General features: G+C 34.5%; 1 protein-coding gene across 1 annotated transcript in view; it reads left to right on the forward strand.

Annotated features, from left to right (window-relative positions):
* col7a1l (collagen type VII alpha 1-like) overlaps positions 1–20,988 on the forward strand; it is a 548,766-nt gene that overhangs the window by 292,980 nt on the left and 234,798 nt on the right. The window contains exons 46-54 of the mRNA XM_051929632.1: positions 25–96; positions 405–464; positions 3,243–3,278; positions 3,858–3,938; positions 15,655–15,690; positions 15,804–15,848; positions 18,423–18,494; positions 19,581–19,616; positions 20,122–20,151. Coding sequence (XP_051785592.1) covers positions 25–96; positions 405–464; positions 3,243–3,278; positions 3,858–3,938; positions 15,655–15,690; positions 15,804–15,848; positions 18,423–18,494; positions 19,581–19,616; positions 20,122–20,151 — 468 coding nt within the window. The remainder of the gene's footprint in view (positions 1–24; positions 97–404; positions 465–3,242; positions 3,279–3,857; positions 3,939–15,654; positions 15,691–15,803; positions 15,849–18,422; positions 18,495–19,580; positions 19,617–20,121; positions 20,152–20,988) is intronic.

Raw genomic sequence — 20,988 nt, forward strand, 5'->3', positions numbered from 1 at the left:
TGTTTTTTCTTTTTAACTTGTCAGGGTGATGTAGGACCTGTAGGTCCCATAGGACCCCAAGGTGAAAAAGGAATACAAGGAGACAAAGGAGAAAAGGTAAGCACATATAGTATCTATAGGACATAATATTTTAAAATAACATGATTGCTATAATTATCCTGGTACTAATTGGGTGAGTATGAATCACTGAACATGTCAGAAATGTAGACAATTTTAAAATAACATTAGCATAACCACGTCTTTACTATAGTAAATTTCACAAATTTAACTTTTTTAAAATCATACTTGTTCAGCTGTTTATGTTTAGTGGTAGTTTTTTTTATTATTTTGTATATTTCTAAGTAGGTATGTATTTCATTCTATAAGATTTTCAGCTTTATAACTAAATGAGCTGTGTTTTGAAGGGTAGTCCTGGTTATGGAATACCTGGTCAACCAGGACCTAAAGGAGACAGTGGAGAGAGGGTGAGTATAAATGCTGCTATGATTGTTCAGCTTGAGTTTGTCTTTGATATATACATTTCAATCTTATTATGCAATTCTATTTACTTGTTGGGAGGGCCAAGATAAAACTTAAACCATTCTATGAAGCCTCTTAATACAACTTCTAGACCATAGAGAGCTGGAACCAATTCTAGTAAAGCATTGGGCACAAGACTGAAGCCAACATTAACATTCCATCGCAAAGTACACTCTCTCACACCAACACAGAGTATAAAATAAGTCTAACCTGCAAGGATTTTACAATGTGAGTGGAAAACCTGGAGAAAACCTTTACAAACACAAAATGAGCATGCTAAGACCATAGAGAAGGGACCTGAATCCACCCACTCTCATTCTAATTGTTTATTTTTATCCATTTACAAAATGGAAAGTGAGCTAACAGAAGAAAAATCTAGGTCCAATCAATATTAAGTATGACTGCCATTTGCCTTCAAATCAGCATCAGTTCTATTAGGTGCACTTGCACAAAGTCAGGGATTTTGTAGTATTATAGTCAGGCATATGACTAACCAAATATACCAAACAGGTGATAGTAATCATCATTTTCATATGTAGGTTGAAACACAGTCTTTAACTGAAACAGAAACAGCTGTGTAGGAGGCTTAAAACTAGATGAGGAACAGCCAAACTTTGGCAGATGAAAGTCACATCACGGTTACTTCCCTTTGAAATCGTAAGAAGTCCAGCAGAGCCATCAGCTCAGAACTGACAGAAATCTGTGGGACCCAGGTAAACCCATCTACAGTCCGTAGAAGTCTGGCCATAAAAGGTCTTCATGGAAGAATTGCGGCCAAAAAGCAATACTTCTGACATGGAAACAAGGCCAAGCGACTCAACAATGCATGAAAACATAAGAACTGGGGTGCAGAGAAATGGCAGTAGGTGCTCTGGACTGATGAGTCAAAATTTGAAATATTTGCCTATGGCAGAAGGCTGATTGTTTGCTGAAGGGCTAGAAAGTGGAACAATAATGAGTGTGTGCAGGCAACAGTGAAGCATGGTGGAGGTTCCTTACAAGTTTGTGGCTGCATTGCTGCAAATGGAGTTAGGGATTTGGTTGAAGTTAATGGTGTCCTCAATGTTGAGAAATAGAAGCAGATACGTATCCATCATGGAATACCATCAGGGAGGTGTTTGATTGGCCCCAAATTTATTCTGCAGCAGGACAACGACATACAGCCAATGTCATTAAGAACTATCTTCAACATAAAGAAGAACTAGGAGTTCTGGAAGTGATGGTATGGCCCACACAGAGCCCTGATCTCAACACCATCGAGTGGATCTGGGATTACATGAAGAGACAAAAGGCTTTGAAGCAGCCTATATCTACAGAAGATCTATGGTTAGTTCTCCAATATGTCAGAAACAACCTACCTGCTGAGTTCCTTCAAAAACTGTGTGTAAATGTACCTAGAAGAACTAATGCACAAAAGCAAAGTTTTTCACTTTACATTGTTAATTGATAAAAATAAACATATTAAAAATAAAAATATTAACACTTCTATTTATGTAAGCATTCTTAGCTTGCATCATTTTTGCACAGCTGCCTAAAACGTTTGCACAGTACTGTATATGATCACATAATTCTGAATGTTTGTATCTGATTTTGTAAACTTCAAAAGCATTTCATGTCCACAGCGATGCTTATGGAATCAAAGTGACACAGAGAGAGAAAGAACAAACCACAAGAAAAATTAATCCAAAATCTTTGCATATCCAGCTGTTGAAGATAATTAAGTAGATAATCAATTACAAATAAAAAATACAATAATAGGGGATTGAAACAAGATATGTGAAAGTGCACCACATATTAGGTCATTTACTGTTCATGTTGTTTCAACTATTTCAGACCAATGTAGTAGCATATGGCCAATTGTAAGATTTCATTGTATCAATTATACAATAAATTACTATCATAGAAAAAAGTACACCATATAAAGTAAAATTCTAGATAAAAACATTCCTCAGTACCTCTGCCAAAGAACTAAACTACTGTAAGTGTATAATGGGTGGTAAAAAGGAAAATCTTGCCAAACAGAGCTTAAACATCACGATCTGATTATTTGATTTTACATGTTCCAAAAATAACAATGCATGTGCTATTTAAAAGGACTAAAATGAAAGACAATTTATTTAACCCATAAAACAGTATAAATTTATGAAAATTTTGCAAGAATGAAAATCAGCAACTATAACATGGATTTCATTACTTGCAAGGATAGAGTACATTTTGATGGGGAAATATTTTGTTTTTTCTTAGATTTAAATAAGTTTAATACATATTTTTTTATCTTGATTGTTCCATTACAGGGGTTTGGGGAGTTTGTACAGATAGGAGCCAAGCCTATATGGGAAATAATTCCCTTGCAGGGCACATTCATGCTCATGCCCACAATTAGTCATGTAAAACCAATTTAGGGTCCTAAAATTCATAAAATGAAATGTTATACACTACAAGAATAACGACAGAACTGGTATCCTAAGAAACACCCCTGAACTGGCCTGGGACTAATTCAGTGCTAAAAAACATCCCTTGAGTAATATGTACAAAAACAAGAAATACAGGGCCGTCATTACAGAATTCACCTACAACTCTTGTAAAGTGAATTTTTGGAATAATGAATGTATAGCTGAATATTTAGTAAATGTGTAGTGTATGATACTTTTTGTTGCAGTCTAATTTACAGCATCAATTGACACATCAGCCTCCACTTTAATAGTGTTTATCCCTCCCAACAGGGAAATGTTGGATTATCTGGGAAGCCTGGACCAAAGGTAAGGATTAAATATTTGTGATGCTGCTATCGCCTATTATATTTTAATGGGAAGAGCAAATGTAGTTGTCAAGTTTCTGTGCACAGAATTTTGTCATTTAGATTATTTCTGATCATCAAAATGCAAAGCAGTGGACACCTACACATTATAAAAGCTGTTGCTGAGAAAGAAAGGTCACTGCATTCCCTAATATTACTGTCTGATAATTCCAATATGGATTTCTAACGATATACATGGTGTACGAATTGAATATACTTTATCAATGTGGAAACGAATGAAATTTAACACAAGAGGATAAAATAACTGGCTGATGTAGTTTTATGTGTATCCTCTTGTCTTTCCTATCCAGAAGTAATTTGTAGCCCATTGATTCATTTATAATTAATCCTGTTCAGGAGGCCATCTTGGGCTTTAAGAAGTCAGTTAAGAAGAATGGCATTTAAAGTACAATGAAATGAGAAATCAATTGATAATTGCATTTTAATTTAAATTCCAGGGAATCCCCATTACTAACCATTACTTAAATATTTCTCAAAAAAGGAGTAATTAATCTAGATGCCCATCTTTGCTTTTTCTCAGGGTCAAGATGGAATAAAAGGAGAAAAGGGAGAGCAAGGTCAGTCAGGAGACCCTGGAGTGTCAGGCCCAAGAGGTAAAGATGTAAGTAAATCACTTAAAAATGCATCTCATAGACAAGAACTGTTCATCCATTAATTTATGTTTTGATTTCCTTTTAACCAAGTAATAAGTTCACAGGGAGATGGAGCCTGTCCTGGCAGCACTGGGCACAATTCAGCAATTGATCTTGGACCGGAAGCCAGCCCATCAAAAGCAGACTTATCCATACTCATAAACACTCATGTAGGGCAAATTTAGAGTTCTTGTATAGCTTAACACATGCATTCTTAGAATATACTAGGAAAAGTAAAGTATGTGATGAAATATTCGCACAGATATGGGGAGACGTCTCAAGTTCCATACACAGAATTTGCACTCAGATGTAGCTTTCTGAAACTGTAATGCAGCAGTCATGTTCAATGTACCATCATGCTGCCTGTTGAATTAAACAGTGTATTTTTACTGTTATTATTGTTAGTGGTTGGATGAAAAATAAGATAGCATTTATTGTCTTGACTTTAGAAAATTCTGGCTTTATTGTTTACCTTTCTTTTTTTTTGCAATTTATTGATTTGATTAAAATCAAATAACATTCCATACAAATAAGTAAATTTTTACAAAAATAGGTTCAAAACAATGCATCATCCACACATGAGAAAGAGAGCTAGGCCAGCAGAGTAAAACTCTAACAGAAAAAAAAATTGTAATGCTTATTCTAAAATGTTACTGATTAGATCCTGCCAGGCTTTGAAAAAGTTTTGTTCAGATCCTCTAAATGAGAATTAGATTTTTTCCAATTTCAAATAGTGTATAACATCAGTTACCCACTAACTTAAAATAGGTGAGTTAGGATTCTTCTAGTTGAGAAAGATAAGTCTACGTGCCAATAGTGTAGTAAAGGCAATCACAGTTTGTTTGTCCTTCTCCACTTTAAGCCCATCTGGGAGTACACCAAACACACCTGTGACTCCAAGGCTGTCTGAAAGGCATTAAAGATTTTGGTCCAAAATGATGTTAATTTAGAGCATGCCCAAAAACATGTGGCCCAGTGAGGCTGGAACTTGATTACAACGTTCGCAGGAAACATTTTGGACAATTTTAAGCACACAGATGTGCTCGATATATAATTTTGAGTTGACTAATTGTATTCTTTGCGCATATGGAGCTTGAGTGAATTCTGTGCATTGCTAACTTCCACTCCTTTTCTGAGATGTTGAGTGAGAGATCATTTTCCCACTGTACTCTTCGATCTTTGAAAGGGACTGAAAAATGGTTTTATATATTATGGAAATGCTGTCTGAGTCCTCAAGACTGATCTATATTTTTTTCCGGCAAAGAGGTAGGTGGGAGGTGAGGAAAATTGGGCAGGGTCTGTTTAACCAAGTTTATAATTTGATGGTAGTGAACGAAATGTGTTGCTGGAAAGTTAAATTTGAAGTGTAATTGTTCATAGGATGCAAAGACGCTGTCTATGTACAGATCTCTAAGTGATTTAATCCCGAATGTTTTCCAGACATTAAAAATTGCATACGTTTAAGAGGGTGGAAAAAGGTGGTTCTTAAAATACTTCCTAAATTGGTTCCATATTCTGAGTGAGTGAAGCACAAATTCTGTTGTTAGTACGGGTAAAATTCTGTTATAACGAACTCCCAGGGACCTAAAAAATATTTCGTTGTAATGAGATTCTGTATTTGTTACTATAGTGCTTTCTTTAACTTGTATCCAGGCGTTTACAATCATTTCAATAGCTTCTTTTGCGATCGGGGTCGTGCTGTAAGTCCCTGTCTTGCACCCTAAAACATGAGGCTTAGTCTCAATACTTTAGCAAAACCAGCTTTATTCAGCTTGAAACAGGAACGGCACAGTTATTTATTGTAGCGTGATCTGCCACTCTGCTATACACAGACATAACAGTCAGGCAGGATCGTGGCCAGGTCAGTGATCAAGTAATCCTGTTACAGTATCTGCATTTACAATTTATGTGCTCCTAACCTTGCATCACCCATCGAGATCTTTTCTGTTTACTTTGGCGGAGAGACGTAGCATATTTGTGAGCCTGCTATTGCCCTGTACAAACATGGAGATCGCACATCGGGACGCTCTTCGGCTTGCTGTCTAGTTGGGGGAGGTCCCAAGAGAGTTTACAAACCTCACATTTTCTTGAATGAGTGCCGCATTAATAGGAATGTTTCTTGAACGAGCATCATTGAACCACATAAAAACGGCTTTTTCGACGTCTTCAAATGCAGCAGTTCACATACGTTTGCAACCCGAGATTTTCCTACTTTTTTTGCTCTGTCTTTCAAGAAAGTTGACAGTGTTGATGGCGAAGTTCCGAATTCATTGGCAATGACTTTTTCTTTTTGCAGCAATTGAGAGCTGCAAAAATTTAAGTTTTTTTTTCTAATATGAACTGTTATTGTTTTTCCGTGTCTGCCATTTCTATAGGAGGGTGACAATGATTTAAATTCCAATGGGTGTTTTTTAAATGTTGACTAGCAATTAGTAAAAGGTATCACTGAAAACCGCAGGAAACATAAAAGGCAAATAAACAGTACGAGGAAAGTTCGAAGAAAGAAAAAAAATGACAGTGTTTCTGTTTGGGGATCGTTGTGCACAACTGAGCTACAGCCACAGAACTAACTGCTCTGTGGATGATTCATTCAGGCATTTCAAGGTCTGGAGGATATCTTTGCACAAGTTTTTGGGTTCTCTGTCAGTAAAGGGTATAGTTCAGTTAAAAACCCAATTTTTGGCTTTGTTGTATATTATTGAATGTTTTCCTGTCATCAGCCTCATATTATCGGACATAACAAACTGACGACCAAGGATAACAAAGTTGATGCCCAGTGTGTGAGTATGTCTGTTTGTGACTACAGCAGGTGCTTTTATTCAGTGAAAAAATGTATGGGAAGAAGGCTGCAACACTGGGGTGCATGGATGATTTTGATGAAAATGTGGAGCAATTTACCACATATATTGAACTTCTCAAAATCTTTGCAACAGCTAATGATATTGAGGAGGACAAACTGGTGCCAGTACTATTAAGTGTAATGGGCCACACAACTTACGGTTTGTTGCGTAGCCTTTTAGCACCGGAAAACCAACAGACAAAACTTTTGACCAAATTAAAGGAATGCTACAGCAGCATTTTTTTGTGAAGCCCCTGGTGATAACAGAAAGGTTTCGCTTTCAGAAAAATGGAGGAGGAATGGGTTTCACAATATGTTGCTGTCTTAAAAATTCTGAAGAATATGCAAATTTTATGATAAACAACCATATTAAGCATATACCGTATGTTCTGCTCCCTATCATCTGGCTACAAATGGGCTTGCAGAACGTTTTGTGCAAATTTTCAAACAAGCGATCAAAAGGGTCTGCTTCAGTACAGCAAAGACTAGACACATTTCTACTCTCATATTGCCAGTGGCGGACCGTGCATTTCACACCTAGGCCTTCAGTAGTGCTCTGTCTGAATCAACCCGCCCCTCAAAAACTAATTTATGGTTATAAAAACCATCTTAATATGCAGAAATACAGTATAAAGAGCCGTTGCATCGCAGATAGATAACTCCTGTAGCCACAATAAATGCCTTTATTGAATAGACAAACCAGGGGTGAACAAGTTCCTTTCTACTGCAGCTACAGCCGCGACACATATAAACATCAATAATAACTCATAAACTTGCAATATTATTTAGGAAAATTGCAACATTTTACTCACCAAAAATTCGGATTATTTGTAGACAAAATCCATCCTCCTCTCTTTCCTCAAAAACAGTTCAATTACTAGCAGATTATCCGTGCGCTTTAGTTCCATCACGAAGTCCCTTTCTTTCGCCATCAGAGCTAATGCTGAAAGTCGAACTTGCCCTGTTGTATTTCTGGCATAAGCAGATACACTGGAGATGAAACTTAATACGAAGGCTTCTCTGCTAAGACCCAGTCCTTACGGAGTGTGTGTTGCCCTGCTGGTTGTAGTGCACGTGGACAGATAGCTTTACCTACCAAGAAAGTCAAAGTCAAATCAGTATACTTTAATGTAGGTTTTTGGCAAGAAGTCATACAAAGTATCAGGATGTGATAACCATTGACAACTTGAAGGTAAAAAAATGACAATTACCTTAACCTAAAATACAATAAATCAGGAGGAAAAGCTAAGACTAAAGTGGCGCCAGTAGCAAAGAGGGAGCTAGGGACACACCATATGTATCAAATTAAAAAGAGGAAGGAGTAGGAAAACTGACAAATAATAATATTAACACAGACAGCCATAGCAGCACATTTACAGAATGTTACAATCTGTGAGGTCAAAAGATTGAAACAGGATACACATACTATTTCACATGACCCCAGCTTTAGGTACTAAGGGTTTTTCTCCACTTCAGTTAACTCAGCGTTTCTCAACCTTTAAGTATTTGCGACCCGAGTTTTCATAACAGTTTTAATCGTGCCCCCATAATGTTTTTTTGAAAGGAGCCCACTAATACAAATTTGTTCTTTTTTAATAAATGATATATCATAGATGCGTATTTTATTATACCTACTTAACTTTTATCGACATTTATCTAACTCTATATTTATTTTTCTAGTATCAGAATGTAGTTTAAGTTAATTTGTTTTGGTTTCAATATAGGTATTTTTCATATTTTTGATTCTTGTTTTCCTTTTTTCACATCTTGGTGCCCCCCTTTTTGTTACTTCGTGCCCCCCTAGGGAAGCCCGCCCCACAGTTTGAGAACCACTGAGCTAACTCTTGAATCAGTTTGTGTGCTGCTCATGAAAATATCTCAGCTCAAGCCTCTGACACCTCCAGATTTTCAGTCAGTTTCTGCTGCAAACAGTGTGAGTGTGTGCTTCTCTTTTCTTTAGCTTTCTAACTTGTAGAAGTGTTTAACCTCTAGATACTCTTGGCTCAGTGTTTCACCTTTGGTCTGTCCTTTTGCTGGTATTATATGTACATACTACAAGTGTTACAGGATCCTTTGTACACTCTCCTGCAGTGACTTCTTCATTCTAATCAAGCTTAAGTCATTCAGCTGACAGTCCCCTTGCATGTTTCTGACTCAAATCCAGAACTACCTAGCTAGTTGTTTAGCTACATAATAATTTTTATGACCTGATTGTTATTAATATGATTAAAATTAGACAGCTTGTGAATGCAGAAAATTACTGTATATGTTAAACATAAGACTTGTACTTTTAAACATCTCTGTAGTCCCATGGAATATCACCATGAGAGATGGTGTCATGAAGTTGCTTCATTGCCAAAGAAAAACAAGATTAGTGAGAAACTAGAAGCAACTGGGAATCCAGCTGTCAGAGATTTAACTAGTAACTCCGCAGATTCCAAATATTGGATTGACAACAACATAACACATGAGCTCATGGTCATTGTTTTTTCTGGTACCCTGGCTAACAATACCTATATATATATATCACAAATTTATCACATTCACATCTCCCACCATGTCCCAATGCCCTGCTTTTTATCCCACCTTTAAATATCATATTTCTTCAACACTTCAAGTTTTACAGTATATCTAACAGCTTTTCTTGTTTCTGGATTACCAGTTCCTCTAAACCTTGCTTCCCTGTTAATATCACTTATTGGTACATTGAATGTTGTGCTATTGCTGTACCTGATTTACATATAGTTTATGATAATTTCATAATTTAGACTAGGGATGTGCAATCTTTTTTGCTGGTGTGGCAAATTGTCAGTAGTGACTCATACAGTGGACATTATAAAACCTAATTGTGATCATGAACCCAGGCAATCCAGCATATGTGACAAACATTAAATTAATTCATTAATCATTTTAGTAATTCACACATTGAAAACTCATGCTCCTAGAAATGGTTTAATTATAAAAAAATTTTTTATTAAAAACTATTAAGAGAAATACTCAAAAACCAGTAAAGGAGTAATTTTAAAGCAGTGATTTCACTATGATATCGTCCAAGTCATGAATATAAAACTGCTTGTTTCTGCACAAACTGTTAACGCTTGTAACTGAACTGAACCAAAAATATCATTGTAAAGACTTGTATCTGTTAGTATGATTCTTTACAACTATATGTTTACTTATTTGGCTATTGCCTTTATCCAAAGCGACTTTGAACATTTATGATACTATTGGTTAAATTTCTTTTGGTTTTTCTAATTGGAGCACTGGCAGGTCAAGTGACTTGCTCATTTTCACACAGTGTCAGTAGCAGGATTTGAACACCTCAGGGTCTGAAGTCCAAAGCCTTAATCACTACACCACACTGCTACCAATATATGTAATAATATAATAATGTGTGCTACTAAATAAAGATGCCATGTGAACATCATGCTTGCAAAACCTTGGAAACCAATACAGTGTAATGTACAATCTGTAGAAATCAAGCAAAGAAGCTTGATTTTTTTTGTTGTTCACTATTGATTGAGGGTACCTCCAGCTGAAAGACGTCTGGAACATTATCCATGTTTACACTAAAATAAAATGAAAAATGTTAAAAATCTGTCTGGCAGCACCTAAAATGCCTGCAACTGAGATACAGATTCATCACAAAGAATGACAACTTGAGTGACATATCAGGCAAAGTTGACACTTCTGTCTGAACACTGTTCGATAAATCTTGGATAATTAGGAGATTTTGCTTGTTGCATCTGACCTAGATTATTGTAAAGTTTAAGGAATGGAGGAAACAGATAAATTAACACCACTCCCATTGGGATTAATAAAGTATATCTATCTATCTATCTATCTATCTATCTATCTATCTATCTATCTATCTATCTATCTATCTATCTATCTATCTATCTATCTATCTATCTATCTATCTATCTATCTATCTATCTATCTATCTATACCAAAGCTGAAATAAGATTCAAAACTATCATTTTCTTCTGACTCAGCAATGAAGCTTTTGAAAAAACCACAAACTTCCTAAAGGCACGGTTATTATGCCACTGCAGGTAAGTGCATTTTACACTTCGTCCAGCCAAACACACACTTGAAGTAAAGGAATAATGCATTTTGGTTAATCCACTACTACAAAACCTTTTTCCTTCTATTGACATTCTTTCACATTTGTAAGCAGTGCCCTTAATACTGATATGTGCACACTCAGACTCAGAGACACATTCAAAGTTCTTTCTACAGGATTGCCATTGACACACATATCCATTGCTGATAAAATGTTTAGGCTCAGACTCATATCTTTAAACGTGTATATGCAAGACAAAGACACAGAAGCATCTAAAAACATATGCACCATCTACCTGGCAGAATTACAGTCTCTCCCTATTTGAATAGTAAAATCTTGTGTTATTTTGTTATATTTTGGATGACACTGCATGTCAACTACACTTACAACATTCCATCACAGAATCAACTTGTTAAGAACGCCTCACGAATGCTGAAATATTAGTTTTTTTTATGAGTAGGCTTGGGGCTGACCGCACCGTACAGGACATAGTTACACACAAAGCTCGGTTTAGATGTTGAGTCTTTTTTGCAAGTGTGTTGATATGCATTGTCATTTTACTTAAAGATGTTATGAACATCTAAACTTCACAATGTATATAATCCACTAAAGCTGGTATTTCACATTAAACCTTCTGAATCTTAGTTGTACTGAGCATTTATTCCATCACTGTTAATACATAAGTACTCTATGCAGAAGCCAGATGTGTCTATGTGTCTTTGGTAATTAGCGCATTTTCCTTGAAGTTGGTTTCTTTTTTTTTATTAGAATGGTGGTATGACCATGTCCATCTGATTTGTAGCTGATAAATAATGTTGTTCTTTATTAGTTTATTTGCTTAATTTAATTTTCCTTTCAATAGGAAAATTTTACACATTTCTTGCTCCCTGGCATATATAACACTTCTTTTCTCTGTATTTTCATATTTATTCACTTCTCTAAGAGGCTGTAACTCAAAATCAAAACACATTTTAATATTTAGCAGTCTATCTACTGTACAATTTACAACTAAAAAAAGTAGTTTGTCATTCAACATATTTAACATCATCAGAATTCTTATGTAGCTTGCTGTGGTATATGAATAACCAATTGTTTCTTATTAGTCATAGTAAAAAGTGAGTGTTTATGGAAGAGTTTAATTCATTTACATATTCAAATTGGATTTGTCACTAAGCCTGATGATTCCTTATTCATGTAGCTCTGCTTTCACTGTTCCTTAGAAACCAGGAGCCTCTGTTTACAAATTGAAATGATTCAGTTATTACTCATCGTTGGTTCATCTTTCCCTTTCTTTTTGTATTATGCAAATCTGGAATATCTGCCTATTCTTTCAGTTTCGGCACAGTAACTGCAGACATTTAAAAATGTACCTCTTACATAATTAAACATCTGGGTGCCTAAAATGTACATAGAGACAATCATAAAGGATTTACTGAATAGCTAGTCTTCCTAAATTGGTGGATGCCAATCCTTTTTTCAAACCTACTTTTTTATTATGGCAGCTTCAGTATAACAAATCAATAACTAGCCCATGATGTGACATGATTGGGCTCGTACTAGAATTAAGAAGTACTAGACTAACTTAACTTGTGTTTCTTTATCAATTAAACCAAAATATCCAGAGTGCAAACTCCTAGAAATAACGGGGTTGGGAACAGAACCTAGATCTGTGAAGTAAGATGCCAGCCAACTCGTATTCAAACAGTTTCTTTCAGTTAATGTAACATGCACCTATCTGGCATTTGAGAAGAAACCGGACAGCTTAGAGAGAAAACCCATACAAACAGCAACATATGTGTAATCTCATCACTTACAGTTCTCTTGCTCAGAAAGGTAGACCTTTTAAATGACAATCCAAACGTTTGTGTCTTCTGGTGTTGAATATCTGAGAAGGAAGAGTTTATGATGATTTTTAGTGAGTTAAAAATAAACCAGGAGGAGAAAGGCACAAAAGTGTATGTGTGAGTAAATGTGAGTGTATTGCTTTGTATTGCTTTGTGCCCTTTACTAAACTACTATCCAATGTACAGGTGGTTTGATCCATATGTTACCATTGTTAAGGGCAGGTTGAATAAGCCCTTATATATAGTGACACTAAAAAGCCAGGAGATGAAGGAAGAGTAACACGGGCAGAAATAACTCATGCTTAACAAAGCATACAAGGGTCAAAGAGATAAGCAGAAGAGAAATCTTTTGATAAAACCAAGGAGCAAAACCCAACTTTAAGAATAATGACACCCCAACAGTAATCTTAATGGAGGCAATAAAAATGTAAAAAACATATCACCAATTGGGCCACCATCAATACAATATGTAATTTAATTTTTAATGGCGTTTTAGAAATAAGTAGATGTTTTGTTAGTAACTGCTGAAAAACACCAGTACTATCAAAACAATCTGCTGAGCCTGAATCTAAAAATGTAAGTGAATCAACACCCTGAATTCAGACTTGCACCATGAAACAATTCTTAAACAGGGATTAATGATTATTCTCCACCCTATCAACCCCAGCATGAGACAGACCCTTCTGAATCCCTGAAGCTTAGTGCATACTGCCACTATGTTGCCTGACTCTCCACAATAAAAGCATATATTTGATTGACATAAATTGCTAAAACTGGAATTAGCTTTAAAGAAAGATAAGGCAGGACCAGAGTAGTTAGTTCTTTTTAAGAAGAGAAAGGTTTGGCAAAGATATCACAAAAGGTTTGATTTTACATTTTTCTACTATGTGCTAATAGATTCAAGTACCTGTTTTAACAGAAAAATCCATTACTTCATCCAGTGAATCATTGCTGGCTAAATTATTCATTAGCTCTTCAGACAGTCCACTTCTAAATAATATTACCAAGGTGGAATCTGCTTTGTGTTAGGTTCCTCCCTGGCTTATGTTTAAATGTGTTGTTTGCTGTTTTTCTGAGTTTAAGTGTTGAGCTGTTCTTGCACTGGATGCAATGGTCTATTAAGGGATGCTCATTACTACTGTGTGTTGCCATTTTTTTATGATTGCAGTGATGGTGATGAATTTCACAAGGTCTGGGTCACATGACCAAAAACTGCTGATCAAGCAACAACCAAGACCATCATCAAAATGAAAATTCCATCACCAAAATTGTGCTAAAAATATATTTAAATTCCAGAAATCCCCCTCCCCCCAATAATACAGATTGTGAACTGCTTAGCTCTCAAGATAAGTAACAAAATGCATGTGTTGAAAAAACAAGCACAAAAATCAAATTTATATATACTGTATAGATAATTTTACCCTTTTGGGCTGTTTTGGTCTCATAGATCACCAGGTAGAGCACACATTCTTGATTGTTTGATATGTTTCTGCATAATGTATGCATTAAAGAACACCTAAGGTTTGATTTTATTGGTCCAATTTCAACAAATTATTTCTAAGTTTTCAATAATGTGTGTTTCCTTCATTCTTGGTTAATTAATCTGACATTTTCATTTTGTTTCATTCTTAGCTTTATATTATCTTGCCAATGTTAAATGAGTTTGTTAGCTCAACAGACGGAGAGTTTTACAAAATTAACTTATGTCAGTGTTGACCAGAATGGGATATGTCATCAATCCTGAATGCATCTGCAGTTGTAATTGACTTAAAATAGTCAGCAAACAGTCACCATAGACATACTGTCATATTTGGCATTGAATTAAATAGTAATTTAAGTAGCTATGCAAAACGTCTTGAGACTTTTACTAAAGAACAATGCAAGTATATAGTACATTTTGTTCAGTCTGTGTGTTCATACATCTGAAATGTAAGAAACATATTATGCAATAGGTCCCCATTCAATAAAAAACAGACAGCTACTCTGCCATCCCCATTATTTTAACTATTTTCTCATATGCCACAACTTTGATCTGTTGTTTTTGATATTTGGAACTTAACAAAAAGTATACTTCTAACACAGAGGTTCTCAGTGTCGGTCCTGGGGGCCCACTGTGGCTGCAGGTTTTTGTTCCAACCAGCTTCTATTTTTAATTGGACTCCTGGACTAATTAAGTGAACTGTTATTTGTCAAATTCTGTGTTTTGGGAAAAATGTAGAAATTAGAAAACTAAATTTGGTATATTAAAATGTACCAAGCAGTTATAATGGAATAATGTATTTTGTTTTCTTTTTAACAATATTTTCATCTTGATTTTCAATCTGTTTTTTGCAGAGTGTTCTAATTGTTTAATTAATTCATTATTTTCTAATTAGTGGGTCTAACGCTGAAGTAGTTGCAGCCTTGTTGTTTGCCTGGCTGTCTGCTCCGCTGGTTCTCATTATTAGGATACAATGAAGGGAGCAAACTGCACAGAGAAAGGGCAAAATAGAATGAAATCAACAAAAGGTTGTTAAGCATTTAAATCTTCAGCAAAAGCAGAAATATTCCTAAATGTCTTATAAATGTAAAACATGCTGCAGTGCTTTCTTAATGAAGAATAAGTGAAGAGAAAAAAAAATGTCTGCTAATTAATTGAGCTCAGTGTTATCGGATGTTGTCACTGATTAGGAATCTGGTTGGAACAAAAACCTGAAGCCACAGTGGGCCCCCAGGACCGACATTGAGAACCCATGTTCTAACAGATACATCTCCTCAGTTTCATCTTTATAGTGCATATTTACATAATGTTTGTCATTCATGGTACTATATTCCTCTTTTACTCCACCAAATAAAGAAGATGATTAATAGATTTTTACTTTTTAACTCCATCGAGAAAAAAATTAATTATTTAAAAAATAAAGTTGATCAGATGTTACTTCTGATATATTTTTCAGGGAGATCCTGGAGTGAAGGGAGAACAAGGAGTAAATGTGAGTATAATTTCTGAAGTAACTTTAATGCCACAGCACATAATGTATTACTTATAACACAATTCAAATTTAAATATAGTTCATTCAATTTATTTTTCAATTTTTTTCCTAAGGGTGAACCAGGTCCTACGGGGGATCCAGGAGAGAGAGGAACAAGGGTAGATTAACATTTTTATTTTTTTGAAATCTAACAATCTTTGCTTTCTTTTTTTTCTTAATTTCCTTGATAAAACCTCTTTTTTCTCTCATTGTATTGCATGGAGTAGAGACCAATGGAAAGTGTGTTTCATCTTAGGGTCCAAAACCAACAAAAATTCACTATAACACTCTGGGTTCTTTTTCAGCAAAATGCATAGGTAATAGCATACATATTTGATGAAAGTAAAATTTATTTTAGTGGTATAAATATTATAGTTTTACAGGGATTAGTAGAAACATTTCTGTCTTGATTCTAACATATTGCATAATGAATTGCTCTGTAGAATACTATTAATTACCAAAATCCCAAGTAGAATTTTCATTTGTGGTTTGGTAACTGTCTCATAAGCTCTACTCTCAAATATCATTAAACCTAACATGCATATGTTTGGGAATGTGAGAGGAACATTGAAGTGCCTAGAGAAAAACAACACAAATAAAGGGAGAATATGCACACTTCACAAATGCAATGTCTACACATGGAATGTAAATTCAGGATGCCATGAGTCAGTGGCAGTAATTACCGCACCAGTCAAAGGAGAATTGGTTGTTTTTTTATTTTAGTATTACACAAATGTATGGACAAGCTCACTGTTTTGACTTACCTGTACTAGAGACTTCACGTCTTTATTCTGCATCTCAGTGTCACAGTACCCAGCATAAAAGTACAATTTAAAGTCTTAGTATCATCACATATGTGGGATATGTGATGATACTAAGACTTTAAATTGTACTTTTCAAAATTAAATTAATTAATTTTTAAATTACAAAAATAAGCATAGTTCACCTTGGCAAGTGTCCAGTCATGACCAAGAGGTTGTAGAATTGTTTTACCCAAGTCACTGATCATTGCATGAGATGTAATCAAAATTTTTTGTGACTGCCTCTATAAGTTTAATTTCAGTTTTATGGTGAGATACATCTTATTGCAGGTGATCAGTGCCGACTAACTTCTAGATCACTTTGTTACATACGGTTGATCTGAACAAGTTTGATTGAGATGCTTTGTGAGTTATTTTATTTTTCAAAAATGAGTCATTTTAAGGTATTATATCTGAATTAGGAAATCTGGAAATTTTGACTGATTCAACATTGACAGTGGTTTCAGGACACAATGATTCAATGTATTATTTAGACAGTACTCTGGAAGAACAAAATATATTTAACTAATAAAAGTTAACTATTAGCCAGACAAAATATATTTGTATCTTAAAAAAGTGGTACAGCAGTCCCCACAGAGCAGAAGCTTCCATTAAGTTTCAAAATCAATATCATATTAATCGCATTTATTTTGGGCTGGACAAATAACTCATGAATTGTTTTGCTGAGTAGCATCCAAGAGAAAGACAACCCAGCATCAGCCATATTCAAGCAATTAGACTGTTGTAATTAACCATAACAAAATTCTCCTTACCTTAGTTGGTGTTTCAAGCATTCATTGCTACATACCTTTCATATTTATTGCAGCAGCTTCCTTCTTAGGTGAGGCATTTTAGGAAAACGTGTCTGATTATTGGTGTCGTTACCTTTCTTCAAGAGAAAGGTTCTTGCAAAATTTCATCTCCTATTAGCCACATGTGTTACAATTTACTAAAAACATCAGGCAAATAAACTAAAATAAAAAGAGAGATACTCATTTGTACATATGTGCTATAGTTGTTGATGAGCTACATTTTGCTCAAGTACAATTGGTTTCTTGTATCATATTGTTTTTGTTCCACATTTTAGGACTCTTTTACATACAAAACTGTTGAATAATATTATATTTTGAGGTTATGTAGGATTCTTAATGAGTTGAGCAAGAGCTTTCTTATGACAAGTTCTGCCAATACTGTAGCCATGATATAGACATTTCTCATCCACAGTCACATTGCTTGTTGTTCTAATTATGTGTTGTATTTTAGCTTTATTTAAAGTGCAGTTTTCCAAAAACCCAGATCTGACAAAAAAAGAGTACACTTTGGAACACAAGTAAATAGAAAATATGTACAATACACCAGCTGAGTTTCAAGTTGTTCAGTTTGTGCAAAATCATACATAAATGTTTTTAGTAAGAATATAAATCACAAGCTGATTAAATGTGCATATAATACTAAGCTAGATGGAATCACAGGTAATTTAGAATCAGCCAAACCATTACACATGGACAGAATTCAGACATATAAGATCATATTAAAAGCAAAAAAGATGTGAAATGATTTGTCTTGATTTCAGTCTTTACATTAACAAATGTTGACATTTTAATCGGTGTGTGGACTTTATAACCTGTTTTATATATTTGGAAAATGTGTGTGCAGGTTTGTGGGTGTGTGTGTGTGTGTTTGTGTTAAACATCATGCAATATCTTGCCATACATCTGAACCATTAATTGCATTTTGTGGAAACTGTGTCAAGCCATTTGAATTACAAAAATTAAAAAAAAAAAAAAACTCCTGCTGACACCAACTCATGCTTTTTCAAAAGAGTAACAAAATCTAAGGAGATTGAACATTTTTTGTCTAGCATATATAATACACACATCTTTTTCTTTGTAGGGTCCTTTGGGACTTCCTGGAAGACCTGGAGATGCTGGCATTAAGGGCGATGCTGGAATTTCTGGAGAACCTGTAATTATGGATGACAGTTTACTATTAAGTTGTGATATAATAATATAGCATTCCATTCTAAAATCCACTATGTCAAGTTCACCTAACATGCATGTCATTGGCATGTGGGAGTGTAACTGATGGCCTCCTCTTGTTGGCAAAACATTTTGTATTCTATTTGGAGTGTCAAGAAAATACTTATATAGAAAAGGAGACAATGTTCAAACTCCATACAGCCAACAACCAGGAGTGGGAATTCAAAACCAGGATGCTAGAGTCCAGTGCTAACATTGAACTTTAGTGAAACAAAATATAATAGTATTGTAGGTGTGATAAATTATTAAAACAAATTCAGCCAATTATTCCAAATAGTGTATCATACTCCGTATTGGTTATTGGTAGCATGGAAAGCCCTGTGCATTTGCTCTAGGACACTGATTGATGTGTCTGTCTGTATGTTTTATTCTTTATAAATATCCTTCATTACTATGGAATGTGCAATAAACTGCATTTAGTATAAATTATTTTTAATACAAAGGGTAACGTTGTGCTTTATATATATTGAGTATCAGGATGTCAAAAAAGTCATCTCTTATTTTGTAAAGTAGTACAAAATGTAAAAAATGCATTAAAAGTGACATAGTAAGCACAATAAAATAAAGTCAACATTTCTATTAAAACATTAAAGGAGAATGTTTAAAATCCTAGGCTTTCTCATACAAACCAAAAGTTGTTAACTATTTTTTTTTAAATACCTTAGTTACTACAGGATGACCAAATAATGTAACTGAATCTACAGTATCTTTCGGTGTTGTCACTTTTGGCATACACCACTGTAGGTGCTTTAAATGATCATTCATGCAGAGCTTAAATGCCCATTAGCATACTGTAATTTGAGGCAGCCAGGATATTCAACTTGCTTAATGCCATGTTGCTGCTGGATTTTCAAATGTTGTCAGATTATTGATAGTAAATTTATATATTTAGAATTGCAAACTGGATATTTGTTTTTGTATATGCAATTGTGTTTACACAATACATCTAAAATGTGTGCCATCATTTTTATAGAAGTTAATATTTGATGTGACATGCATTATTTCCTCACAGGGGTCAGAAGGCAAGAAAGGTGAAAAAGGAGAACCTGTAAGTATTGAATATGTTTGTCTTTTAAAATCATTTACAAAAATGTAGTTCAGGCTTTTTTTGAATCACAGACAAATAAATGTAATTATAATCAATAACAAGCTAAAACTTGAGCTCTTACAATTATTGCGGTAAACATTTAGTGTGACACACAGTTTTATCAAAATTAAAAAAACAGTCATTCTGAGCATTTCATTTCATAAACTGTGGTATGGGTTGTAGAAAGTGGGTTTCCCTGTTTCTGTGTATTTCTTAAGCTTTTTATTTTGCTCTAAAATATTCAACCTGTGTCATCATTTTAGCAAATTAGCTTGATGATTACATGTTTCTGTAGCAGAAGTTTATAAGATATGTACAAAAACTATTTCATTTGCTACCTACAATTCAGTAATTGAAATGGGGTTAACTATATAAGTACTCAAAAGAAATCTACTTTAGGAAATTTAACGTAAATATTAATGAATTAATTTACTTTTTTATGTTAATTTTGTTTTTTTTTTTACAGGGACTTCCTGGGCCCCCTGGAACTTCCTCTGTAAGTGTCAATATTATGTTAAAAAACAATTTAAGTATAGTATTATAAGTATCTTTGGGAATGGCTAATATTATCCAAATATTAATGAACACATTTTGTAGAAAGCAGAAAGAATAAAATATTTTCTAAAATAAATATATGCCAAGTAGACATTATTGATTTTTTTATTAGCAAAGAAAAGGCTATTATTATTTTAAAATACATTTATTTGTATGTAACACAGTTACATTTGTCAAGCTCTACACGTACTACTTATTTCTAGCTATATTCACATTAAAATATAATGTTCAATAGAAGACAAAACACTGAACAATAACATACAAATGCAATATGTTCCTACACAAAAGAGTCCATTTATCACATTACGGTTCTGTCATTTGCATTACAATTTAAAGGCTGTTCATAAAAGGAAAAACAAATTACCAAACCACAGACTACCTAAAATTAGAGCAAGATAATCTCAAGATCTGTTTGTTTACTTTTGGAAGGATTCATAAACTGAACAAAAACAAACCATTCCTGAATGATCAGAGATAAACTGCTTCAATAAAGAGGCAGATCTTACTGTCATAACTTGAAGGGCACATGCTGGAGATGTACAGAGACATGTAGAGTAAATGTCACAATGACTCCCAGGAGGTGTGCTCTTTTTTCCATATATTATATACACATTCATGTATATATTGCAGAACTGAATCTCAAATACTAAATAGAATGCATTCCATTCTATATTTGCTCATTCATTTTTTTCCCCCTGCGCATATCAATAGAGGGTCATTGTGCCCTGGACCTACCCTGGTAGTACATGACACAAAGCAGCAATCAAACCTGGATATG

This window comes from Erpetoichthys calabaricus, chromosome 1 (assembly GCF_900747795.2).
Source record: "Erpetoichthys calabaricus chromosome 1, fErpCal1.3, whole genome shotgun sequence".
Classification (NCBI taxonomy): domain Eukaryota; kingdom Metazoa; phylum Chordata; class Cladistia; order Polypteriformes; family Polypteridae; genus Erpetoichthys; species Erpetoichthys calabaricus.